General features: G+C 32.4%; 3 protein-coding genes across 4 annotated transcripts; 1 reads left to right on the forward strand and 2 right to left on the reverse strand.

Annotated features, from left to right (window-relative positions):
- Positions 1 to 457: 457 nt before the first annotated feature.
- On the forward strand, positions 458 to 5925 carry LOC129877385 (protein PLANT CADMIUM RESISTANCE 10). Of its 2 annotated transcripts, none has more exons than XM_055952883.1 (4): positions 458 to 608; positions 2871 to 3060; positions 4155 to 4381; positions 5453 to 5925. In XM_055952883.1, the coding sequence occupies exons 2-4, from the start codon at positions 2895 to 2897 to the stop codon at positions 5624 to 5626; spliced, it is 567 nt and encodes a 188-aa protein (XP_055808858.1). In that variant the 5' UTR covers positions 458 to 608; positions 2871 to 2894; the 3' UTR covers positions 5627 to 5925. The 2 variants fall into 2 exon arrangements, with proteins under 2 accessions (XP_055808858.1, XP_055808859.1); XM_055952884.1 differs by lacking the exon at positions 458 to 608 and adding an exon at positions 2374 to 2635.
- Positions 5926 to 6155: 230 nt separating this feature from the next.
- LOC129876602 (probable inactive leucine-rich repeat receptor-like protein kinase At3g03770) lies at positions 6156 to 12317 on the reverse strand. The gene is made up of 7 exons (XM_055952077.1): positions 12163 to 12317; positions 9616 to 11193; positions 9309 to 9442; positions 8420 to 8660; positions 8115 to 8334; positions 7400 to 7511; positions 6156 to 6817 (listed from the first exon to the last, which is right to left on the reverse strand). The coding sequence occupies exons 2-7, from the start codon at positions 10949 to 10951 to the stop codon at positions 6509 to 6511; spliced, it is 2352 nt and encodes a 783-aa protein (XP_055808052.1). The 5' UTR covers positions 10952 to 11193; positions 12163 to 12317; the 3' UTR covers positions 6156 to 6508.
- Positions 12318 to 16663: 4346 nt separating this feature from the next.
- On the reverse strand, positions 16664 to 20317 carry LOC129877605 (probable arabinosyltransferase ARAD1). Its single transcript, XM_055953128.1, has 2 exons — positions 18939 to 20317; positions 16664 to 17405 (listed from the first exon to the last, which is right to left on the reverse strand). Exons 1-2 carry the CDS (start codon positions 19866 to 19868, stop codon positions 16851 to 16853), a joined length of 1485 nt encoding a protein of 494 aa, XP_055809103.1. The 5' UTR covers positions 19869 to 20317; the 3' UTR covers positions 16664 to 16850.
- Positions 20318 to 23880: the final 3563 nt, after the last annotated feature.

Here is a 23880-nt window from a genome sequence, read left to right on the forward strand (position 1 = left end):
TTTTGAAAATACCGAACCGAATACCGAACGCCCAGCCCTAATTATTACAGTAAATCAAGGTAGCCCATAGGACAATGAAGTTTCAAAAGCAAGTTTCGCAACCAACATGACTCAGAATACAAGAGTATTCTAACAATGTATAAAGTTAAACAAGTAGACACACGCATTTTTATAGGACACATTTGATAACTTGTTTAACTTTATACAAATTTAAGTGTACACTCAAAGTTGGATGACATAAATGCTAGCTGAGACCAATTTAACGGACATATTTATATATTATGCCTAAAAATATTTAGTAAGAAACGCTATTCCTAATTTTATTCGGCACGAAATCGAATTAGTCGGCTTCAATACATGTATGAAATAAAAATAAAAAATAAAAATTATCCTACCTTTTACAAAGTTTTTCACTTTTTTCTAGAAACTGAAAAAAGTAGAAATATTCATTTTTTGGGAAACGAACGCCAGTTTTTGTCCTTTGGTTCTTTGTTCTCCTCTGCGTCATTTGGAAACTACTTGATTTATTTTTCGGTGAAGTTCATTGTCCGGCGATCTCTTTCTCCGGCGAAATCCTCAGCGATCTCTTTCTCCTGCGACATCGACCTGTAAGTTCGGTTCTCTCTCTTATTTCTTCTCTAGATTTTGCCTTTTCTTTCTCTTACGAGCAAAAAAAGAAAATAAGAAATCTTATCCCTTTTCCAAAATGATTCTTAGTGGTAAAATAGGCGAAAAAATAATTGATATCTGGACTTAATGCTCTGTATCCGTTTTCACTGCATGAATGAAGCTTGAATTTCGATACTACGTAGTTGTTTTCCATGGAGCCATAGTTGGGATCTGAGTAATAATTGCATTGGAGTATTGCTAAGCAATTTTTTGAAGAAAATTATTTTTTTAATTAAGGTCATTAGGCCAATAGAATACCTTCATGAATTTCAAATAATTTACCAAATCCTTCTAATTATCCATACACCACATATCATATTTTTTTAATAACCTTGGTGTCCGGTCAATTTGTGTGCAACTTGACTAATTTCACGAAATATCTCCCACTAGCAACATGCGAGGTAACTTTTGTCCACCAATGCTAGGACAAGTGTGAAGAAATCACCTTTTGTTTTTGTCTCTGTTGAGATTTGAATGATTCTCAAACTACCTGTTGATTTGATTTGGAATACCTACCCCGTTGATCTAAACCATTCTATCCATACTAGTCGTTTGAGTTAATGCTGCTATGTTAGAGGACTTATAACTTTCTTCAGCATCAAATAGTTAATATATAAATGGCTAATAGTTACAGATAAAAAAAAATAATCTGAATAGCCGCACCAATGGTGTGAGTTAGTGGTCAATGAATTGGATTGAGAACTATGGGGTCCAGAAGTAAAAATAAGCATTAGTGGACAAAGTTATTTGGTACTTGTGATGGTGGGGGTACTGGGTGTCTACTGGTCCGGACATCACATTTATAAAAAAAAAGAAAAATCTGAATAGCTAATAGAAGTTCATTAAATAGCTACTAAATTATTTAATCAACTAGGACTTTTAGTTATATGAAAAAATGCTTTTATTTGCACACGTTTGTACAACCAGTAATCTTCCAGGAAGAGTTTGCTGACTTATTGGTAGCTGAATGGTTAAATAGAATAGAAGAAAATGTGCTGATCAACTTTATAAACCTTCTTTTCGAAGGGTATAGCATAATTCTCTCGCATCTCTTTTGATTTTTCCCGTATAAGATGAGAATAACTGGAATAATCATTGGTGAAAATTTATATAGCTAAGAGCCCAACTTGTTTGGGACTGAGGTGTAGTTGTTCTATTTTGTCATTACTTTATAAACAAGTCTATAATGAAATGATGGTTGATGATGAATTCACTTGGGTGCCAGCACTTGCTGTTTAGGTCCATCCATTTTGATTATGACGTAATTACTCGTTGATCTGCTTCAAAGCATTTCGGTCAAATAGAAGATTGTTGCTATTTTTCATCTAACATCCAATGTCATCTGGCGCAGATATGTGAGCCAGTTATGAATATCCCAGAGGGTGGTGAGTTGTTTGAGTGTTACAGCATACTGATCAAACAGATGATAGTGATGGATTTTGATCAAGAAGTATTTTGTAGTAGCATCAAGTAATGGTGGTGTTTTAATTTCATAACAGATGCTTTTCACATGTGAAAGATTTTTTACTTTTCTTTTTATAACAGTGGTTGTTTAGGGCCAGCTTGCTACCAGATACCTACATCTTCCCACCAGTACAAGTATTGGCAACTTTACCCACACGACTTGGGTATATGGAAAAAATTAGCTAGCTTTTTTGCCTCTGTTAGGATTCAAACCCTAATCTCTCATGATCTTTGTTCCAGTTCCATGGACTGATAGGATACACCTTTGGATGTCAGAATTTTCACATTTTCAAACAAGCAAGCACTAGGAAAGCTTCCTTTTGTGTTTACAAGGTCAAAAAAGAAAAGGAAGTGCACAAATTAGGTGCAATCCTGTCTAAGGAACATCCATAATTGAAAGTTGCAAATACTTAATCGTAAGCATTATATGAGAAAATAATCGTCCGTCCTAGGGGAGCCAGCCTGCAATATGGTCAATCTACACAGTGCTAAATTTTGGTTGGTAAGTACTTTTCAGTTTGACAACTTAGAATCGATTTCATAATGTTAAGCATCTTTCTTTTTATCTTTGTCAATATATTTGTGTGTGTCTTTTCTTTTAAATCGACGTCAGATGATTTATAGCTTCATCAGAAAGTAACTGTCCTTGATGTAATCAGAGAACTGATTGGATGTTTATGTGTAATTCGCTTGTTCTTAATTGATGTTTTTTGCTTTCTCTTGAATTTGTGCTGCAGGTTACTCTTTACACCTGACTAATAATGGGAGGGCACAAGAATTATTCACCTCCACCTTATATTCCTCTAGATCAGTCAGATGCAGAAGTGCAACAAGTTTCTACTGTGGAAGAAAATCAACAGAGCAAAAAAGATGACCATGCTCAGTGGAGTTCTGGAATTTGTGCTTGCTTTGATGATCCACAGAGCTGTACGCTACTCTCTGCTCTGTGATCTTGCTTTATGAGAAGGGGAAAAAGTGAATGAAAGGTGCATTTTTGGGTAGTAAAATAAGATTCATGATTAATTACCCTCTTGTCTTATTAGATGGAAAACATGATAAAACTCTTGAGTGCACCACTAAGGAAGCTATTATAAGCTATACATTTGATTGATTTTTGCTCAGGCTCTATAGTGGAATGAAGTATTTTGCTCTGCTTATATGCTAAAAATTTAGCTTGAAGTTGGTATGTCCTTGGAAACACATACTCTTACCAAATTTGCAAAACTAGTTATATCCATAGACTAGGAACTTAGAAGTGCCTGTACTTTTTTTATTTTTGGTGTAACATGCTTAAGTGTATATGACTTAGAGATTCCTTGCTAGAGGTCCTTAGTGCTCTGCATTTATAAAGGGTTATCTGGTTTTTTGTATGCTGTACATAAATACAGAACCTTCGTGGTGCTCTGTTGTTGGGATTACCCCTATCTTGTGGAGGTAGAGAGATTGTTTCCGATATATATATATATATATATATATATATATGTGTGTGTGTGTGTGTGTGTGTGTGTGTGTATTCTATGTTGAGGTAGCCTTAATTTGGTTTACTCGTTGGACTTAGATACAACAGCAGCTATTACGCCTCCAAGCTAGTTGGGTTTGGCTATGTGATTACTGACTATCCATTTAGCTCCAGTTAGAGTCGTTTAAATTTCAATGTTCAATAATTCGGACGCATGTCCTAATGTACTCAGTACTATGAAGATTCATCATTTTTGACTAGCTTTTTGCTGGACATTAAACTACTGCAGCCCTTGTCTTCAATTTGGGTTTGAGACGACTAGTTGAGCAAACTCACCAAGGCAATTTTCTTGCACTGCAGTGTTCTTGGAAATGAACCATCTCAAGTATCTTTCAGTTGTGACGTTAGCCTTAATTTGGTTCTTTAATTGCACTTACATGTTTTCATTATTCCTTATCAAACTCACACAGGCGTAGTTGATTGACATATTCCTTATCAAAACTCACACTAGATGTTGGTTGACAACCTTGAGTTAGTGCTAATTGCAAAATTTTGAGCACAGGTTTTATTGGACTTCTTTGCCCTTGCTTTCTTTTTGGAAAAAATGCGGACTTCTTGGGGTCAGGAACCTTGATGGGATCATGTACAACTCACTTTATTTTGTGGGCGCTTTTCAACACAATTTGCTGCTTCTTAACCGAAGGCATTCTTCTGGGTTTGCCTGGGTGCTTTGTTGCATGTTATGCCTGTGGCTATCGAAAGACATTGAGATCAAAGTACAATCTTCAGGTAGCCATCTCTGTTGTTTTACTATTTATAGTGGACATGGATGATAATATGGTTTAGCATATTATCAATAGCTCTATTGATTCAACAGGAAAGACGTATTTGTAAAAATGAGTGAAGTTAGATTGCTTGAAAATTTACCTTCAATATCTAACCTTTCATATTTCCATAGTTGTATTTCCTTAAATAAATAAATAAATAAATATTTTCATAGTTGTATCCCCTATTCTGCAAAGTAAATTACCCTCTGACATGGGGTATGCATGGAAGGCTAGTCTGATGTGCACATCTTTTGAGGATGTTTCTTTACGTTGATGCATATGTCTCTTAATGTTCTAGGAGTATATTAGATTGCACTTATGGTGTAAATTCTGCTAACATGATACTAACCAAAAGAAAGAAATTCTGGTTCTAAAATAAAATAAAAAAAATGGGACTCCCATTATGGTGTAAATTATATTAATATTGATGACTATATTAAGACTTTTATGATGGTAGTTTGAAGTTAACCTTTTCATTAGAAAGAAAAATTAAGCAGAAATGTCTTAGAATTCCAAATACATTATTTTGGATTGGATGCTTCTTTTGAGCCGAGGGTCTCTCGGAAACAGCCGTCCTACCTTGGTAGGAGTAAGGTCTGCGTACACTTTACCCTCCCCAGACTCCACGTTGTGGGATTTCACTAGGTTTTTTGTTTTGTTGTAATCGACTCCACGGGAGAGAAGATTATACTTTATTTGAACTAGTAGTGGTGGGTTGTACTGTCAACAACTTGAAATCAGGAAAATTAGGTCTCCATGTTGAAAGAGAACTGACCGTAGTTCCCTATTCTGTTTGGTTTACATTGAAAAGTTATCTGAGTTAGAAATTTTAGTTTTGAGTTTGTTATCAGATGAGTCTGCAGCATATATAACCAGTTACCGTGAATTCTTCACCTTCCTCTTTCCCATTAGCTCCCTCCCCCTTTTCTGTTCTATGATAATATTACGTTTCCATGCCTGAATAGAAAGATGTAAACTGCTTAAATCTGTATTTCTGCATTTAACAATTTTGTGTGTCCTGATATATATGCAGGAAGCACCTTGTGGAGACTTCGCCACACACTTTTTCTGCCACTTGTGTGCCATATGCCAGGAGTACCGAGAGATCCGTGAAAGATCTGGAGATTCGAACTCATCTGATCTTAGCTTAGTGGCAGTGACAGCCCCTCAAGTTCAGAAAATGGAAACTCCTCCTGCAAACGAATAGATATTCTGTTTCTACTGACCGAAAGATCCTTTTGCAATGCTTCCCTTTTCCATTAACTAGTCCTCTTTGCATTCTTTTATTTTTGGTTTTTATCGTCCACGTCTAGTATAGGTTTCTGCACTATATATATCTCTTGTAATATCTTGGTGTTATTAAGGTGAGTACTAGTTGACTGCTCACACTGTATGCTCTCTGGTTGGGTTGGTATATACACAAGAAGCTGCTATGGCATCTGTTTGGTAGAAAGAAGGTTTTATGAGAACTTACCTTAAATTATTACATAACTTATTTGGTTGGAATTAGTATCGGTAAAATGTGATAGCCATAGATGGTGCCTTATTCCTTGTTTGGTTGCTAATTCTGAGATAAGTTATATCAAGACGAATTATTCTTGGCATTATTCTTGTCATAGGATGGAGTAATAGTATTGGGATTAGTTATCCACATTGGAAATAGTATCATAGCCTTCCATTCATGTACAACATATTCAGATATACATATAAAAGGATTCAGATATTTGATACACATATAAAGGATTCAACCATTTCGATAATTCAATGGATAAAATGTGTCCAGAACTAATTCAAAAATTTGATTGGAACTCTGAAAACTTAAAAGTATTGTCAAGTTTATCTATACAGAAAATTATATTCCTTCACTTATTTCATGGCCTAGAGATCTCTGAGAGCAGGCAGGGACAAATTGTTGTATGCTTTTAGCAACTGACTACTTTCAAATGGATTCGGTTATATGAATCTTTCACTACTCCATCAAGCTCAACTCACGTCATTATCATTATGAATTGACAAGTTTTACGCAGGCTAACAGCCTACAACAACTCTCCTCCTTTATCCGGGCTTGGAACTGGCAATGTGAGCAAGCTCACACAGACGAGCTATTGCTATTGCTATTGCTTTTTCGTGGCAAGTTGGGTCGAAAGTCGTAGAGATGTGAAATTGGAGAGGCATCGCTACTTGAAGAGTCCCTTCTCCATGAATCCCCAACTTGAGCAGCAAACTGCAAATTCCATATTACATCTTCAAATGAAGGCCTATCTTCTGTATCTTGTACTAAACACCTGCAGCAAATCTCCATCATTGTCTTCAATGACTCGTCCGAGCACGAATTTCTAATTGCTGGATCAACCACATTCTTTCTTGACACTGCATTAGCCATTATGCTCTCTTCCAACTGCACATAATAATGAAGAGTAAAAGAGTCGGTGAGAATTCATATACTTGATCCTAACTTGCATTAGATTGAGACATAGTTGTTGTAATGGTGTCCGGGCCTGTCTGGGCAAGCTTGTATGCACCTCAACTATTTTATTGAGTACCTGCTACTTCTCACCAGCACATGTTAAGCTGACGTGAGGAAATCACCTAATATTTTGTCTCCGTTGCGATTTGAACATGATTTTTTTTAATAATCGAGGAATCGTCAATTTTGATGGCACAAACTTTGAAACTCCGTGGATAATACCCTAGCCCAACTATCCTTCTCTACTTAAATATCAGGCTTTTGTCTGCAACAAAATTTCTCATGATTTTTATCGACTTCATTAATCACTAGGCCTAACCTTGGGTAATGTTAAGGTTCCCATTATAAGGGTATCAAACCACATCATTCTAGCTTAACTATTGGTAGTTATGCACCCAAAAAAAAATGTAAATTTCTAAAATTTATCAAGAGATAATCTTTTTCCATTTTGGTTCTTTCATAGCTCAAGATAAATTTTTTGAATGAAGAGTGAAAAAAATTGTTAAATCATACCTGATTTTGTATAACACTCACTTCATTCTTGGTATTTATCCGCTTCCCACAAATTATCTCCAATAATATTACTCCAAAGTCAAATACAACTATCTTTTCTTCAGAATTAGCCCTGTAAATTAGTAGAAGTATAGGTTGAGTAATGTGTGTTCTCATAGAGGAACTAATACAACTTTCTTTGTACCTAAGTGGATTAGCAAAATATAAATCTAATATATTAGTTAATCATGTCTACTACCATAGAGGTGATTTGCAAGATTAGTGACACTCATAAGAGGCCGGTCTTGAACTTTTGATCCTGCTTACAAAAATCTTTATAAAATGATCTATGTTGCCCATCAGGTATAAGTTATCAGCATATATTAGATTTGCCTATGAGGCATGATTTAGGGACAGTTCAATATGTTTCGGAGTGAACATGCTCAATTGACAACAAGTTCTGCCTCATTGGTAAAAAGTTGTATGTGTTGCTCATTCGTTCACAAATCAATACAACTGAAACTCCTGCCCAATAGTTCACTATCTTATGCACACACTACGATTATAACTTATGCCCGCTTGGTAACAAAGATCATTTTTTTTGAAAATCTTATTAAGTAGGACCAAAAGTTCAAGACCACTGCCCCTTATGGTGTACTATTTCTGCATGTTTTTCGTTTCATCGCGCTTTTGAAGATTTAACTTAACAAGCTACTATCAGAACAGTTAGGCATACCTTGTACACTTCAGCTCCTTTACATTCTCATCCAGAATAGGCAAATTATAGCTGCAAATTTTGGCAACAAAGTTCTGATCCAACAAAATATCTGTTATCTTCAAATTATTTGAAAATATACCAGGTACAATTCCAGTAAACAAAAACTGAATTCCCCTTGCTACTCCTATAGCAGCTGCTATACGTTGTGTCCACGTTAATCTCCGTTTAGCATGTTTATCTGAAAAATCGGATAGCACATTACTGTTGTACTGCAATCTTGGGACCGACAAGTATAAAGGTATATATGCTTGTTAAATAATTACCGGAGATCCAACTCCTTAGGGTCCCATTTGGTACATACTCAAAGACGAGATATATCCTGCTAACACTCGAATCATCCAAGTAACACTCGAAGCAGTGTCCAAGAGTGCTGACCAGATGATGATGTCTGAGTTTTGACATCAATTCTATATGATGCATAAAATTTTGACTACTATTTTTTCGTTTCGTTTGCAGGCATCTAATGGCAATTGATGAACCATCTTTCAGCTGACCTCTGTACATCTGAATCCGTAAAAAAACAGGAAATTTATGAGTCTTTGTCCTTTATACTTCACTAATTCGGTAATATAATATCTGTAGTTTACTCTTCTAGTTGTTACATTCGCTCTCAGACGTGAGTATCACATATGTGTGTGTGTATCCAATAAAATAACATTTGTTTTTAGTAGACTAATGAACTCTGCTGGATCTCGGAGAAGAACTATTATCATGTTATACCTGTTTGATATCCACTCGTCTAAGCAAATGATCGACTAGTAACGTGAAAGAAAATCTTCTCAAACCTCTTTAACGAGATAAGGTATAGTTTAACATACTCCATGTGTTTCAATTTGTTTGTCTTACTTTCCTTTATTGTCTGTTTTAGAAAGGGCATTTTGGTACATTCCACATATCTTTAGTTTAAATCCACGAGATGCAACAGTCTTCTTTACTTTCTTAAACTCCGTGTCAAGTCAAGATGGGAGTAATAGATTAAGAATTATAAGGCAACTGAATGTGTGTGATAGGCTGCAAGATTCTGACTCATTTGTTGGTGTAAAAAAAATTGGAGGATGATAACACCCTCGAACATTCTCAAACGAACATTTAAGGATCTCAATATTACGATAAGAAAGAAAAGTAAGGTACATAGTGATTCTTGAAATGCACCTGATCATCAAAACTGTTGCCTATAAAAGTTGATGCATCAAAGTTGTTTGTTGCCACCTTAAGCTCTTCCGATGAAAAGGTCCGATAAGATGGAAGGCTGAGTGATCCCAGCTTCATTGTTCGAGTAACATATTCTTGTAAACGTACATGAAAACACAAAATGTCAAATTAGTTCTAGTTAGGAATCAAAGGAAAGTTCGTATATTTAGGCTTTTTTCGCCTTGGTATTGTGTGTTTCGTGCACAGGTAAGCCAAAATAATTGTATTATGCTTCAAAGCTAAGACGGAAAGAAGAGAGGAAACTTACTTGGATCTGTGAATAACTTTGAGGTATATGTAGATGATGCATTTTCTACTATTGATCTTGTTGTTTTTTTTGGTGCAGCTATCTTTGAAAGAAATTTTCTTACTACTATAATAGTCGCGCAAACTAGCATTACTCCACCAATGATGCTACCACAAATGATCAATGCAAGAACCACTTGTGAACCTGTTATATGTTTATGATGATGAGTTAAGATACCAACAGCCAACGCCTCATTCCGACAGAAAGAAAATGGATGTTGAGTTCTGTCTCCGGTTGCTAAACAGTTGTTAGAGAAACGCATGATCCTGTGCTTAGGGCCTGTCAGAAGGCAACTAGGTAATCTTCCACTCAACAGGTTAGTCGATAGATCCACAAAATCTAATCCGGCATTGCATTGATTATCTTCAAAAAGCATTCCCGTTAACTTGTTTCCTGCAACGTTGAGATAAGTGATCGATGGCAAAGACAGCAGAGACGGAGGAAATGGCCCCATAAATCTGTTTGAAGAAATATCCATATGTTCAAGCTGATGGTAAGATTGAACTTTCTCCGGTATTCCTGCAGTGAACTTATTGTTCCTCAACACAAGGCTTTGGATTTTGCTGCTAACTTGTGGAAATTTCGGACCAAGAGAATTATCTTCCAAGTCTAGAACTTGAAGGTTTTCTAGACTGCTAAGATCAGGCACATCACCAGTAAAATTATTCCTTGAAAGTGAAAGTACGCGAAGATTATGCAAATTTCCGAGCATATCAGGTAAATGTCCTTCTAAAGAATTGTTCTTTACACTCAAAACTGCCAAAACAACAAGTGAACCAAGTCCATTTGGAAGTCTTCCAGTGAACTTATTCCCATCTAGTATTAAACTCTGGAGGCTCGTTAACGATGAAATTTCTCGAGGTATGTCACTATGAAAGAAATTTGAACTAAGGTCAAGTATCTCCAATGATGAAAGTCTTGAAAGTTTACTAGGCAATGGTCCATATAAACCAAGAGAAACTAATTTTAGAACTTTCAAACTAGAAAGCTTAACAAGTGTAATGACAAACGAATCGATCGAGAAATTATTTGGTAACTGAGAAGCCCCTTTGCTCCCGATTATATGAAGCTGAGCTATGTTTTCCTCATAACAGGTAACAGTAACAGTTGAACTTGGCTCAGTGTTACAGAAATCAGTATCATTGTTCCAATTACTCAAAACATTTGGATAGTTCAGAAGATTTTGAATCCTCAATAGGGTCTTTCCTTGTGAAGATTGTAGTTGCTCTGAGATGCTAATTGAGAGCAATAAAACAAGCAAAACTAGAAGATTTTTAAGTCCTAAATATTTTTCCATCACCAAAAAGGACTTGAAAGAACTGAGAAATTTACACTTTTGAGCTTTCTTGGAAACACTCTAGTTGCCACTTCTTCACTACTTCAGCTGAAATGAAAATTTCAGTAAGCCAACATCAAACTCTGTATCCATAGAATTTACAACAACAACAACATCACCAAAAAGGATTTGAAAGAACTGAGAAATTTACACTTTTGAGCTTTCTTGGAAACACTCTAGTTGCCACTTCTTCACTACTTCAGCTGAAATGAAAATTTCAGTAAGCCAACATCAAACTCTGTATCCATAGAATTTACAACAACAACAACATAGCCAGTGAAATCTCACAAAGTGGTGTCTAAAGAGGGTAGAGTGTACGCAGACCTTACCCTACCTCGTGGAGGTAGAGAGGTTGTTTTTGAAATACCCTCGACTCAAGTGAAGCAAATCAAAGAGTAATGGAAAGGGAAAACAGAAGTAAAGTAAACATGACAACTAATAGGAAAACAGTGAAGAGCATACAAGCAAGAAACAATAACATCAACAACATAGTAAACAAAACAATTAAAGAAAATGCTAAACTAATCAACATAAAAAGATAAATTCATATTATTCAGCTTAGAAATTTGGAGAAAAAACGATAAAAACAAGAAGAGTCCCCCCATCCCACCCCACCCCACACCAAATTCTAATCAAGAAAAGATGAAATCTTGAGAAATGCAAAACACATAAGTGCACTGTATCATCATCCTTATCCTTAACAGAAATATATACAACCACAGCGACATAATCCAGTGTAATACCACGAGTGGTACAGAATGACATAAATTTTTAAAACTAACAAACAGTAAATGCTGCAATGAATTTTTACATTAAGCAACCCAATTAGGAAAAAAAAAATTCATGAAGTAATAATACACACAATTATACATTTAGTGAGTGTTTGACCATAGATTTTGGATAAAATTTTCCTCTCACTCATAAAACTTCAATATGTAGTAAAATGCATGTCAAAACACAACTTCAAAAACTTAAATTTTCAAATTTCAACTTCAAAATCTACGGCCAAACGAAAGTTTTAACTAAAAGTCACTCACAAAACTTCAATATTTAGTAAAATGAATGTCAAAACACAACTTCAAAAACTCAAATTTTCAAATTTCAACTTCAAAATCTACTGCCAAACGAATGTTTTAACTAAAAGTAATCAAGAATCTTGAATTGGGAAGTACCTGTTTAACAAAAGAAATTGGAGGAACTTCAACACAAGGAAGAAAAATACATGGAGACCTTCAAATGAAGTAAAACACCAAATGCTTTTGTTTTTTTTAATAGATAACTTCAGAGACAAACTTCACCAACTATTCTTCTTCAAACAATTACCAAAGAGACTAAATTTATTTATTTATTTTAAAATTTTTATGTTTTTACATTTTCCTCAAGAGTATAGTATTAGTAGAAATATTTGTAGTCTTTATGAAAAAGAGGGAAAAAATAATCTGAATCTTGAATACATACTAAGGCTGCAAAGATGTGACAGTTGAAGAGAGACCACACTTCATTTGTCACTTTCTTTTGATTGGACAAACTTTTTTTGGTACTATCAGTTTACGCACACACCGATTAATTTATTAAATAAATACTAAATTATATACTTTTTCTATTTTAATTATTTTATCTGATTTTAACTTAATATTGAGTTTAAAAAAAAAACAAATTTTTAAAGCTTACAAATTTATACTAAAGATATGTGAAATATACTAAAATATTATTTAATCATGTGGCTTAATTACAACGACGAATCTAGAACACACGAAGAAGTTAGAATCAAAAAATTGTTTAAAAAAGTGAAGAGATATTTTTTTAAAACAAACTAAAAGGCGAAGTAAGACAAATAAATTAGAACAAATAGAATAACTCATAACATTTTCTATTAAATGTTTTTCTCTCTAGAATTTTTTTTACTTTTTCTTTATTAAGAAATGAAACTAAATCCAATCCAAGTTGCACTCTATAAAAGTAGTCAAATTTATTTGTAACATTGGAGATAAAACAACCAAATTGGTCCCTAAAGAAAAAGTGTCTTCTATTGTTACTCTTTTTGCGTATAATAAAGCATGTTTTCATATATTATACTTTTGGCATTTCAAGATCTAACAGATTGCCAAGTCATTATAAAAAAAATAAAAGGAAAAAGAAAGATTCTAGTTTCAGACTTTAAAGTGGGCATATTTTACTATTTAATCCCTTCAGAACTACTTTAATGATCGTCATTATTAAAAATAGATGATCTAATATAATTATCGTTTTAAAAAATCAAGAAATAATTGAGTATGTCATTTTGTGTGTTTGAAGTGAAGATAACTCAATTTAATAATGTTTTTATTTTTTACGTGATTCAAACCTTCAATTTATCAAACGATGCGAAGGTCCTTAGACTTATAAAATTATGATACAATTAAGTTTGAACTCAAAACTTCATAGGAATTTCTCTGAGGGTTTTTATTATGTTTGTCCTTTTATTTCATCTTCTTTTGATATATTTTGTGTGATATTTTTTTTATTATTTTTTATCAAACAAAAATAGGAATTAGATTTAAAAAAATATTTTTTGGTATCATGGGCTGTGTGTGACCTTTCGCTTTCGCTTTATGAGTCCGGCCTGATGTGATTTTTTCGGCCCATCTAGCTTTGTGGCCCACTTTCCCTTTGCCACTTTCTATTTTGATTTTTTTTTGGAAAAATTAATTGATTGAGTGTTTTTTAAAAATTAATTACTAATTTTAGCGATATTTTTTATTTATTATCATTTATAACAATACATATCAATATTATGATAAATCTACACTTGTATTAAAAGTGAATTATGCATACAATATAAATGTATTATAAATGTTTTAAAATATATATTATGTTTGTGTAGTAAGAAACTGACATAATGCATTATAATTCTATTAAAGTATGTGATAAATGCTTATTCATCTATAAAACTTGTATTAGATATGTTTTATAAATAGTTCTCTGCAATATGTATTAAAACTGTATTATATATGTATTATAAGTGTTCAGTGATTTTTTTTTTATTGCTATAGATGGTAAATATTTTCTTAATATTGTATATTTATGTAAGTTTTCCTTTTTTTTCTTTTTGCATGTGTTTCTAATTTGTTTGAAAAGCAATTTGTGACTGTTTTTTTTTTTAAAAAAAAAAAGAAAGTGGAGTTGAATAACAAATCATAGGTCTTCCTTGGGTTAGTAGGATGTTATACCACAAGACATAACCTTATAATAATTACTCTATTTGTGTTAATTTATTTGACATAATTTGAAAAGCGAAAGCATTTCACGTCTTGAATTATTATTTACAGATGAATTTGAAAATTTAACAGAGAGATTTGATTCTAAATCTGTAAATACCATGTTGTTGCATGTGTTCAAATTGAAAGTAATTTGAAAAGTTATTGTTCCTATTCTAAATGTCATGCACTGCTTTCTCTATAATTTACTATATTTTCTATAGTGTCTTTTTTTATTTTTATAACTATTTTAATTTGTTACACTTAAATCGAGGGTCCTTCAAAAATAGTTTATCTATCTCCACAAGGTAGGATAATATCTGCGTACATTTTATCCTCTATAGATCCCACTTGTGAAATTTTTACCTATATGATTTGATAACCAATTAACTAGCAGTCAATTGATATTAATTAAAGTTGCAAATTTAGTTTTGGTTAATTTCATTACAAGAAGGATCAAAATGAGAAGTTGAATTTGAAGAGAAGTAATTAAAATGAAATATTAATTGCATTGTACAAGCAAAATAGCCTCATGAATTATACTTATTCATATGGACTTTAGGTTAACTAAGAAAGAAGTATTCATCACACTTTAACAAATACAGAAAGAAAATAATCATACGCTATCATATTCGTTTCTAATTTGTTTGGTCAAATCAACTTTTTTGGCCTTTCAAGAGCCAATTATTAAGGTAAGAGAAATTGAATTATTATTAGGTACTAGCATCATTTATAAAAGACTATATTGCATAATCTTGACATCCTTTTATCCAACAAAAAATAATGGTTCCATAAACACCTTTCATTTTCATCAATTGAACCACCAAGTACCAACAAATGGAAAAGAAAGTGGGGAGACTATACAACTGTCCAAAAAAATATTAATCGATAAATACAAGACACGTGTCTCTTAATCATAAATTTTATTACCTAATTATGAGTAACTAATATGTATTTTTAAGTTAAATAGGCTGATATATAAATATTTTTTTATTTTAATTAAAAATAAAGAAAAAACAATTTTCCTAATATAACTAGAAAAGACAAATTTAATAAGTGAAATTTCAAGATCATTGTCTCATTTTCACTCGCCGAACAACCTCAACCCTCCATCAGATCCAATATATATATTTTAAAAATAAAATAAAAATTGTTTATCAAGATTGTGAATACAAATTTGTTTATCTCTCGATTCTCCTCTTTTAAAATTTTTCTGTGATTCAAGGATTGTTAGTGGCGTATTTTTTGAACTAGGATGATTTGGATTTGATCTTCATGAAAAAATTTGTGGATCTTCTTGAAGTATTCAATTATCAAAAAAAATCTGATATATTTTGATCTCTTTATAAAAATATTCCAAAAGTTTACCGGATATTCGAGACTTTTTTTTGAAAAAGACAATATTTAATGTCTACATAATCCACTTTATCAATATCGTTTTCATCTAAATTCAGGAAAGCATAAATTTATTAAAATTGCAATAAATACTACTAGATATGAAGTTATAATTTTAAAAATATAATGAGTTTAAAGCTAAAAACCTTAAATATTAAATCCATAAAATTTAAATTCCGAATTCCCCATAAATTCATGAAAAATGATGGATTGTAAAATCCACAAAATTCAATGTGAAAGTCATTTGATGAGACTCAAATATCAATGTTCATGGAAATTGGTTTGCATTGCATCGGGCGAATAATCAATGCCAAGCCTAGTATGTCGATATTAAAGAGCGTGCAAATAAAAAATGTGACAAATATTTCAAAACGATAGGAGTATTTTTTTTTTTGGAACCTTAAGAAATCTGCAATCGTTATTAGTTGATTGTGCACTGTGTAAACTTGCTTTTGTGCATAGCTTGTAAATCACACAAAAAAATATATACAGTTCAAACAAAGCTGATATAATAAACTTGACTGAAAAGATGTTGACATGGGAATCAATTCCTGACATCCCTTATGGGATACCACCATTTTGCACCAATATATATAGTTGCTCAAGAAAGAATATAACTTTTTTGAATATATAAACATAGAGCATTTTATTAGGAAAGCTTTACTTAATGAGACTTTCATTTGAGAAATAATACCTTAGTACTATGATGTGCAAGGTTGTCTCCCATCCAAGTAGAGGCAAATCCAAAATTTTAAGTTGGATGGATACTATCTTTAAGATTCTTAATATTGAATTAGTAGCGACCATATGAAGCCTCTACATTTGGTTCGACAAGCTGATGATAGTAGATTACTTTTTGTGGATCGTTAATGCAATGACGTAGCCACATACAATAAAAAGTGGTCAATTGAACACCCTTCCTCAAAAATTTACTCAGTGTATATAGACAACTATATAACGTATATACATATTAAACTTTGAATATCCTTATCGAAAGTCTTGATTTTTTCATATAGATGAAGCTAAATAGATGAAAAATATATGACTGAACAAATTGATCAATGATCTCTTTAACTGATTTAACAAGCATAGACTTCAAAATTACAACTTTCTTTTCTATGTTACTATATATAAACTATTGTTTGTAAACATTGGTTATGTTCCAAAACTGTGGAAAAAATTTCTGATGTTGACAAAATATTCAAAATCCTACTGAATGTTTAAGTTGCTTACAAAATATTTTTTGGCAAGGGAAATGACTTCAGCCCTCCTTCTTTCGAAACAGGTGCTCGAGAATATCTCGAGGATTTATGCACCTTAAAATTGACAGTAGGAACCTTACGGGCGATAGCTTGCCAGATCATTTGAACAGCATCGTTGTCCTTGGAAGGATATCGATACTCAAACAGATTTTCAATCTCTTTTAACCTTTCCCACATTCTAGTCCACTCTTTTTTCGTGATGCTCCTGATGAAGTTTATGAGGAAATTTGCTTTGAGAGCATCTGATGTACGGACGAATATGCAGAACTCTGAATAGTCAAGAACATCTTCATAGGGAAGCTCTATTTCGTCACTAATGATGACTGGTACACAGTGAGATGCAATAGCATCAAAGAGACGATTTGATGAGGGAGTGTCACCTGCGATGTTGAGACAGAATTTGGAAGAGTGCATACCATCTGTTGCTTGTTTTACTCCGCCTTTTAGTATACTTCCAAAGGAGAAGTGAACATCTTTCTCATCTTTCAGCATATAGAATAACTCTTGTCGAATGGATCCACCCTGAAGTTAAAAAGCACATAAGACTTAGAAACGAAAGAACTTGAAACAGGAAAAGCAAAAGAGTAATGAAATAGGGTAAATTTTCATGATCTTGCTTAAGTTCAAAATTCAAGTTCCTTCGGGATGGATTTAGAGTGTAATCATTGAGGATTTCACAAAGAACCAAAACTTCAGCTCGTGCATCCACAATTTTACTTGAGAGGTTGTCTCGTCTATCCTTGTAATAGTAAAAAGAAAATCAGGCCAACATTCTCCTAATCTAATCCAGATTCTAGAACTAGCAACATGAAGCTATCAAATTAACTAGATTCACAACGTTCAATCCATGAGTGCAGACGCTTGTACATACAAACATGTCAAAAGATACAGTACAGCTTTGTTAAAATGAACTGAAACAAGTGACTGAACAAGATAACAGATACAGAAACATTCTACTTGGAAGAATACATGTACACAAAAAGTTCTGACTTTTCTGTCTTGCTTTATTTTGATAAGCAGTGTATCAGGCAACAGCCCACAACTAATAAATAAAATAAAGAACAGCGAAATCTAAACACGAGACTTGATCCTGATAACTAGCAATCCGATTTCAGTTGGTCCGCAAGGTATTGTGTTGCTTATGCACTCCTCATTGACCTCCAAAAGACAAGACAGAAGGGGAAAAGAAAGGAGAAATATAAAATTGAGCCTTCTGTGTGATATTTCAGTCTTGGAACTTGGACAGTAATTCCAACAACTTATATTCTTTCAAGTTACAAGAACCAAATAAACAATTGCAGGCTGTCACTTAAGTGATCATGCCTCCAAACACTTACGTGCCTAAGATGTGTATAATATACATTTAGGACATGTCACACCAAATTATTGTAATCTGTCTAACCATTCAGCTAAATTTGTTAAGTGAGCTACAATGTCATTGGAATATTTCACTAATCAATAAAATGGGCATGGAAGGGGAGGGACTCTTTTGTAATCCCAGCACAGTGTAATCCGACAAATGAAGTGCTGACCTTAAGAAACGCACAAGCTAAAAGCATCTTGGAGAGCAAGGTACATTTACAAAACCTAAAGACAAGGTACTACCTACTGTATTGTACAAACCATATTAATTCTTCTACCTCCTACCAAGCTTAGGCAGGTCCGAGATGCTAAGTCCCAATACAATTCTTCAAATCTTCACCTGAAAAGGTTATGCTGCTCATACTGTGACAAATCACCTTGTTCTGTTCATAACAAATTATTTTGCTTTACATCATCCAATTTAGCACACAATTCCAACTCCTCCCCCCCCCCCCTCGAAATAAATATACAACATATCACAGATGAAATTACTAGAGCACCAACGGCTTCCTAAAGTTTCTATTAACAAACAAATGATATTGTGCACTAACACAAACACATAATCTGAAATTCAGAAATTCATCTACAAGTAATTTTATTTCTTTGTTTTGCTGTACTACCTTACTATGACCACTTAAATCGCCATTGGAGAGATACAGTTAATGGAAGACTACATGAGCAGAAATGACTTACATCTTTTCTGTATATAGCTCCCTGGAAGTAGAGCAAAGTTGGTCGACTATCAAAATCAGAAGTGTCATTCTCATAGTTCCTGATTACATGCTTGTAAGGTGCAATGACATCTTTTTCGACGTTAGCTACCGTGGGAGGATACCTTCCAAAGTCTGAAAGTATGAACATTGCAGGCCACAACTTCATTCTTGCATCCAAAAGACTATTTGGATGGTGTGCAAGAATTATATGGTCTTTTCCCCCTGATCTTTTCCATTCCTCTTGTGCTGTCAAAAAGGCAACCAATTTTTGCTGCAGCAATGTGTTTGGACTTGTTTTCTGCTTTGGCTTAAGCTTTGAAAACCGATTATAGCAAACCGATGAAAAGAAAGGAACAAATATCACATCAGCTTCACTTGAATTATGCACTCTTATAGCACTAGCATTTCGACCATTGAAATTGTCATCAAATTCAGACAACAAAAGATCCAATGTCAACCAATACTCTATACTATGCTGCACGTTTAATCCACCTGGATAAGTAGGAACCAGTTTCCTTATATCTGGCCAGACACTCTTTCCCTCAGCCTTCCAGCCCAACAGTTCAAAATGAAATTGTGGGGGCAGGTCATACATAAAAACTTTAAGGACTTGTTTACTAGGATTACACTTAAACACATTGTACTTTTCCAATGTTCCTTTGTTAGAAACCGGTCTATTTGAATTCGTGACCTCATGATCACTTTGAGTACTAGATTGCGAATAACCTTCTTCAGACAAAGCAAGAATCTTGGACTTAGGTAATACATTGAGGTAAAAAAAGTGACGCCGTCCAGTTGAACGTATCACAAATAACAAAGATAACATGAATAAGATTGAAGTAATTGAAAACATACTAAACATGGATTTTCGACCAAAAAATCCCATCAAATGTACATTTCTCTCTGCCATTGCAATTCTCTATATCAACAAAGTAACAATTAACACATCCTATAAGCTACCAATACCATTGTTGCTCCAAAACTCAACATTTATGACAGCAAAATAACCAATGCAACAAAATGGTGGAGAAAACAATGCAAAAATTAGAACTTAAAACGGATCACATGATAATAACCAAGAACCATTTAATCATTCATTCTAAATGAAACTAAAAACAAAACTCCTACATTAGCTCACACCAAAAAAATCATATCTTTATCCTTTACCACAGCATTTATCACACTAAGGTATACAAATAAATCGAAGACAAATATGAAACAAAGACCCCTTCTTTTTTTCTTCTTTTTTTTTTTTTTTAAAGAAAGACCCCTTCTTGCAACCAATATCTAAATGCAATGGCAGACCCTTTTCTTAAAACCAAATCAAGAATGGATTTTTTTTCTATATCAGCAAGAAAACTTGTCAATGGAGCTGAAATAACCCAAGAAATCACAACCCCAGATCAAGAAACTGAAAACCCAGATCAGAACCAACGTGAATTTGACTCCAATATGAAGAAAAAAAATGTTCACACAACAAGAGGGGAAAAAGGGTTGAAATGGAAACAAAAAGACAAACAAAAAGAGGAATAAAGCAGTTGCACCAAATACAAAAAGGTCAAATTCTTCTGAACCGTTCCAATTTCTTTTTTTTTGGTGGAAAAAAATGGTTTTAAAAAAAAAAAACTCAAAATTGCGAAGAAATAGCTGAATGTGGAATCTCTGAAGAAGCGGGCTTATCAGACTTTTTTGCTGACAACTTTTTCTTCTTTTTATAATATAGTTTTCAAATTTTCAACATAAGTTCAACAGACACGTAATAGGAGATTGTACCATATGTTTTAGATGTTTGTACCATGTGGTTTAGGTATTTTGTAATCCAAGGCTCACGTTGATTAGTGGCTAATAGTTTATATTAAGAGTTAATTAATTAGTAATTTAAACGATTATTAGGGTTAAAGTTTAATGTAGGGTTCATAGACAGATCTCAAAATTTGGATCTCAGAAATTTGATCACATAATATATATTTTTTTTAAAAAAACTTAATTTAATTCATCTGTGTCAAATTATTTGTCGTAATTTTTTTACATGCCTCTTTAAAAACATTAATTAGGAGGAGTTCTACAATATCAAGAAACATTTTTTTTCCAATTCCATCCTTACTAATATAGGCATTGATTATTCAAAACGGTAAGGATAATTTAATTATGGTTAAACTCTTAAGAAAACTCAATACTCATATCGATAAATCAATAACACATTTTTAAGAAAACTCAATACTCATATCGATAAATCAATAACACATTTTTAAGAAAACTCAATACTCATATCGATAAATCAATAACACATTTTTAAGAAAACTCAATACTCATATCGATAAATCAATAACATATTTTCAATTCGATTCATCATTAAAATTTGCATGCTCCTACCAAAGAGTATGATTCTAAACCATAACCATACTTTATCTGCATGGATTCATTATAAGGAGGTAAATAGGTTACTTCTGAAAATCATGCCCAAATTAGGATTCAATGCTCCTCCCATCTTCCTTGTGAGTATTTGTGGTATATTTCACACCAAAATTAGGATTCATATTCGAACCAATATCTAAAAATGTGACCTAACGATCAATGAAATTCAAAGTTCAAATCCTAGCAAAAGTAAACATCAAATAAAAATACGCTTGAAGAATTATGTTGATGGAAGATAACAAGTACAAAGTAAAATTTTCATGTTCAAACAAATTAAAATTTTCACACTTCACTCTAAGGAGTTGAAGCTCTTTAAAACTAAGCAACTACTATAAATAGGGGTGTTCGGAGGTCAATTTGGGTCGGTTATTGATCAAAATTAAAATCAAACCAATTTAATCGGTTTTAAAATTATTAAAATCAAATAAAATAAAATAAAATATACATCCGTCGGTTTGATTGTTATTAGTTTCGATTTGGTTTGGTTTGGTTATTCAGTTATTAACTATACACAAAATAAAAGAAACGATTCATTCAAAAGAAGAAAAAAAAGCAATAATTCATTCAAAAAAAAAGTTTTCGTGCCATTTTGAATCTTATAATTCTTATACCAGAACTTTAATTATGTTTAACTTCTTGCTTATATTGTTTTCAATGTACTAAACACCATAAACTTACTGAATAATGCATAAGTTAATGATATGGTTATACAAATAAAAGACGCATCATACCTTACTATTTTAAATAAGTGTGCTACATTTTTTTGTATAAAAAATATGTATAACTTACATAAATCACATAGTGTTAAGAGTCAATTACATCATATCACTATTCCTTTTCAAATTACAAAAATTCCTTATTTTTTTAGAAACTCGGGTACATAAGTCATTTTTTCTGATACATAGTGATGCCTTTAATGCTATTGCGATAAAAAAGGAAAATGAAAAGATGGTTTGTTAATTGAATAATTTGTTGCATTTAAAAAGGAAAAAAAGTAAATAAAGAAAGCATAAATTATGGGAAAACTTTATTGGCAATGAGATTCAATCCCTGACAAATTAAAATATGCTACTACAATTCAAAATTCAAAATTTTTCTTCCCGTTCTTCCAAAAAAAAACTCTCAATTTTTGAATCAAAATTGTTGACAAATTGTACTGATACAATATGAACTTGTCGATTTTGTTGAGACATTCTGAAATCTGAAAAAGTGAGGTGAGGTATGAATGATATAAAAGTGATGAAGTTGCTGTTGGTCAAAATACGGGAGTTGGTGGTGGCTCCGGTAAAGTCTTTGAGTCAAGGTTCATGGATGGCGCCATTGTTGAAAGTGGAAAAAAGTTACGGGAGTTGTTACAAAGCAAAGAAGAATGTGTAGAAGATTTTCGTCATCACGTTTTTTTGTTTTCAACAAATTAGATTGTTGATTTTTTTTCTATTTTTTGTTGTTTATCTTTTGTGATAAATATAGGTTCAGATTTTTAATGTATCTAGTTGTTTTTCTTTCTTAAATTAATGTACCATGCCTTCATTTCAATATTATGATACATTATATTTTTATCATACACAATATATTGTGTTCGAATATTAGTTTGATACATAATCTTAATTTATTAAAATACAAATTAGTATGTATCATGTTCATAGTTATTTATTTGATATATAACTATTACAAATTTCGTTATTTTTTACTACCAAAAACATACACCTTAACTTATTCAACTAGAAGGTTATGTATCTGTAGAAATTATCAAATACAATTGTTGATATATAAACACTAATGTTTTTATACCAATATTAGTTTGTATCATATTCATAATTATGTATATGACACAACATTGATAGAACAACTGGTTGATTTTTATTTTTTTGATTTTTTTGTTGTTAATCTTTTCCTGATACATATGAGTTCTGGATATGATACATAAATTTAAATTTATAATAAATGTATCTGATACATAACGACTACCAGTAATGTATCTATCTCAGATATAACATCTTATGGGCAACAATTACCTATTTAATGTATGTAGTAAAAATAATGTACTTAACAATTCAAACAAGGTATATAAATAGTAATGTATCATGATAAATCTATCCATCTCGAAAATACAATTCAAATATAATGTATCAAAATGTTGAAACGAAGACATTATACATCAATTTAAGAAATAAAAACAATTAGATACATTAAAAATGTGAACCTATATGCATCACAAAAGAATGAATAATAAAAGTCGACCTTCATCCATATGCATCAGCAATTTTTTAACATGAAAAAACTAAAAACTAAATTAAAAAAAAACTTAAGTGATGGAAAGAAATCTACCTCAATAACTTGAAATCATTAATTGAAAAAGAAAACATTTAAAATTCAAAAATAGATTAATGGATGTAACTGTAGAGAGATTTGTAAAGTGAAAAAAGAAAAGAAATCATGGATATGATATTTTGAATTGATATATCTGAAAAAGGCGATAATGGGAGCAAAAGAAGGATTTTTTTATA

The sequence above is a fragment of the Solanum dulcamara genome, chromosome 12, assembly GCF_947179165.1.
Source record: "Solanum dulcamara chromosome 12, daSolDulc1.2, whole genome shotgun sequence".
Lineage (NCBI taxonomy): Eukaryota > Viridiplantae > Streptophyta > Magnoliopsida > Solanales > Solanaceae > Solanum > Solanum dulcamara.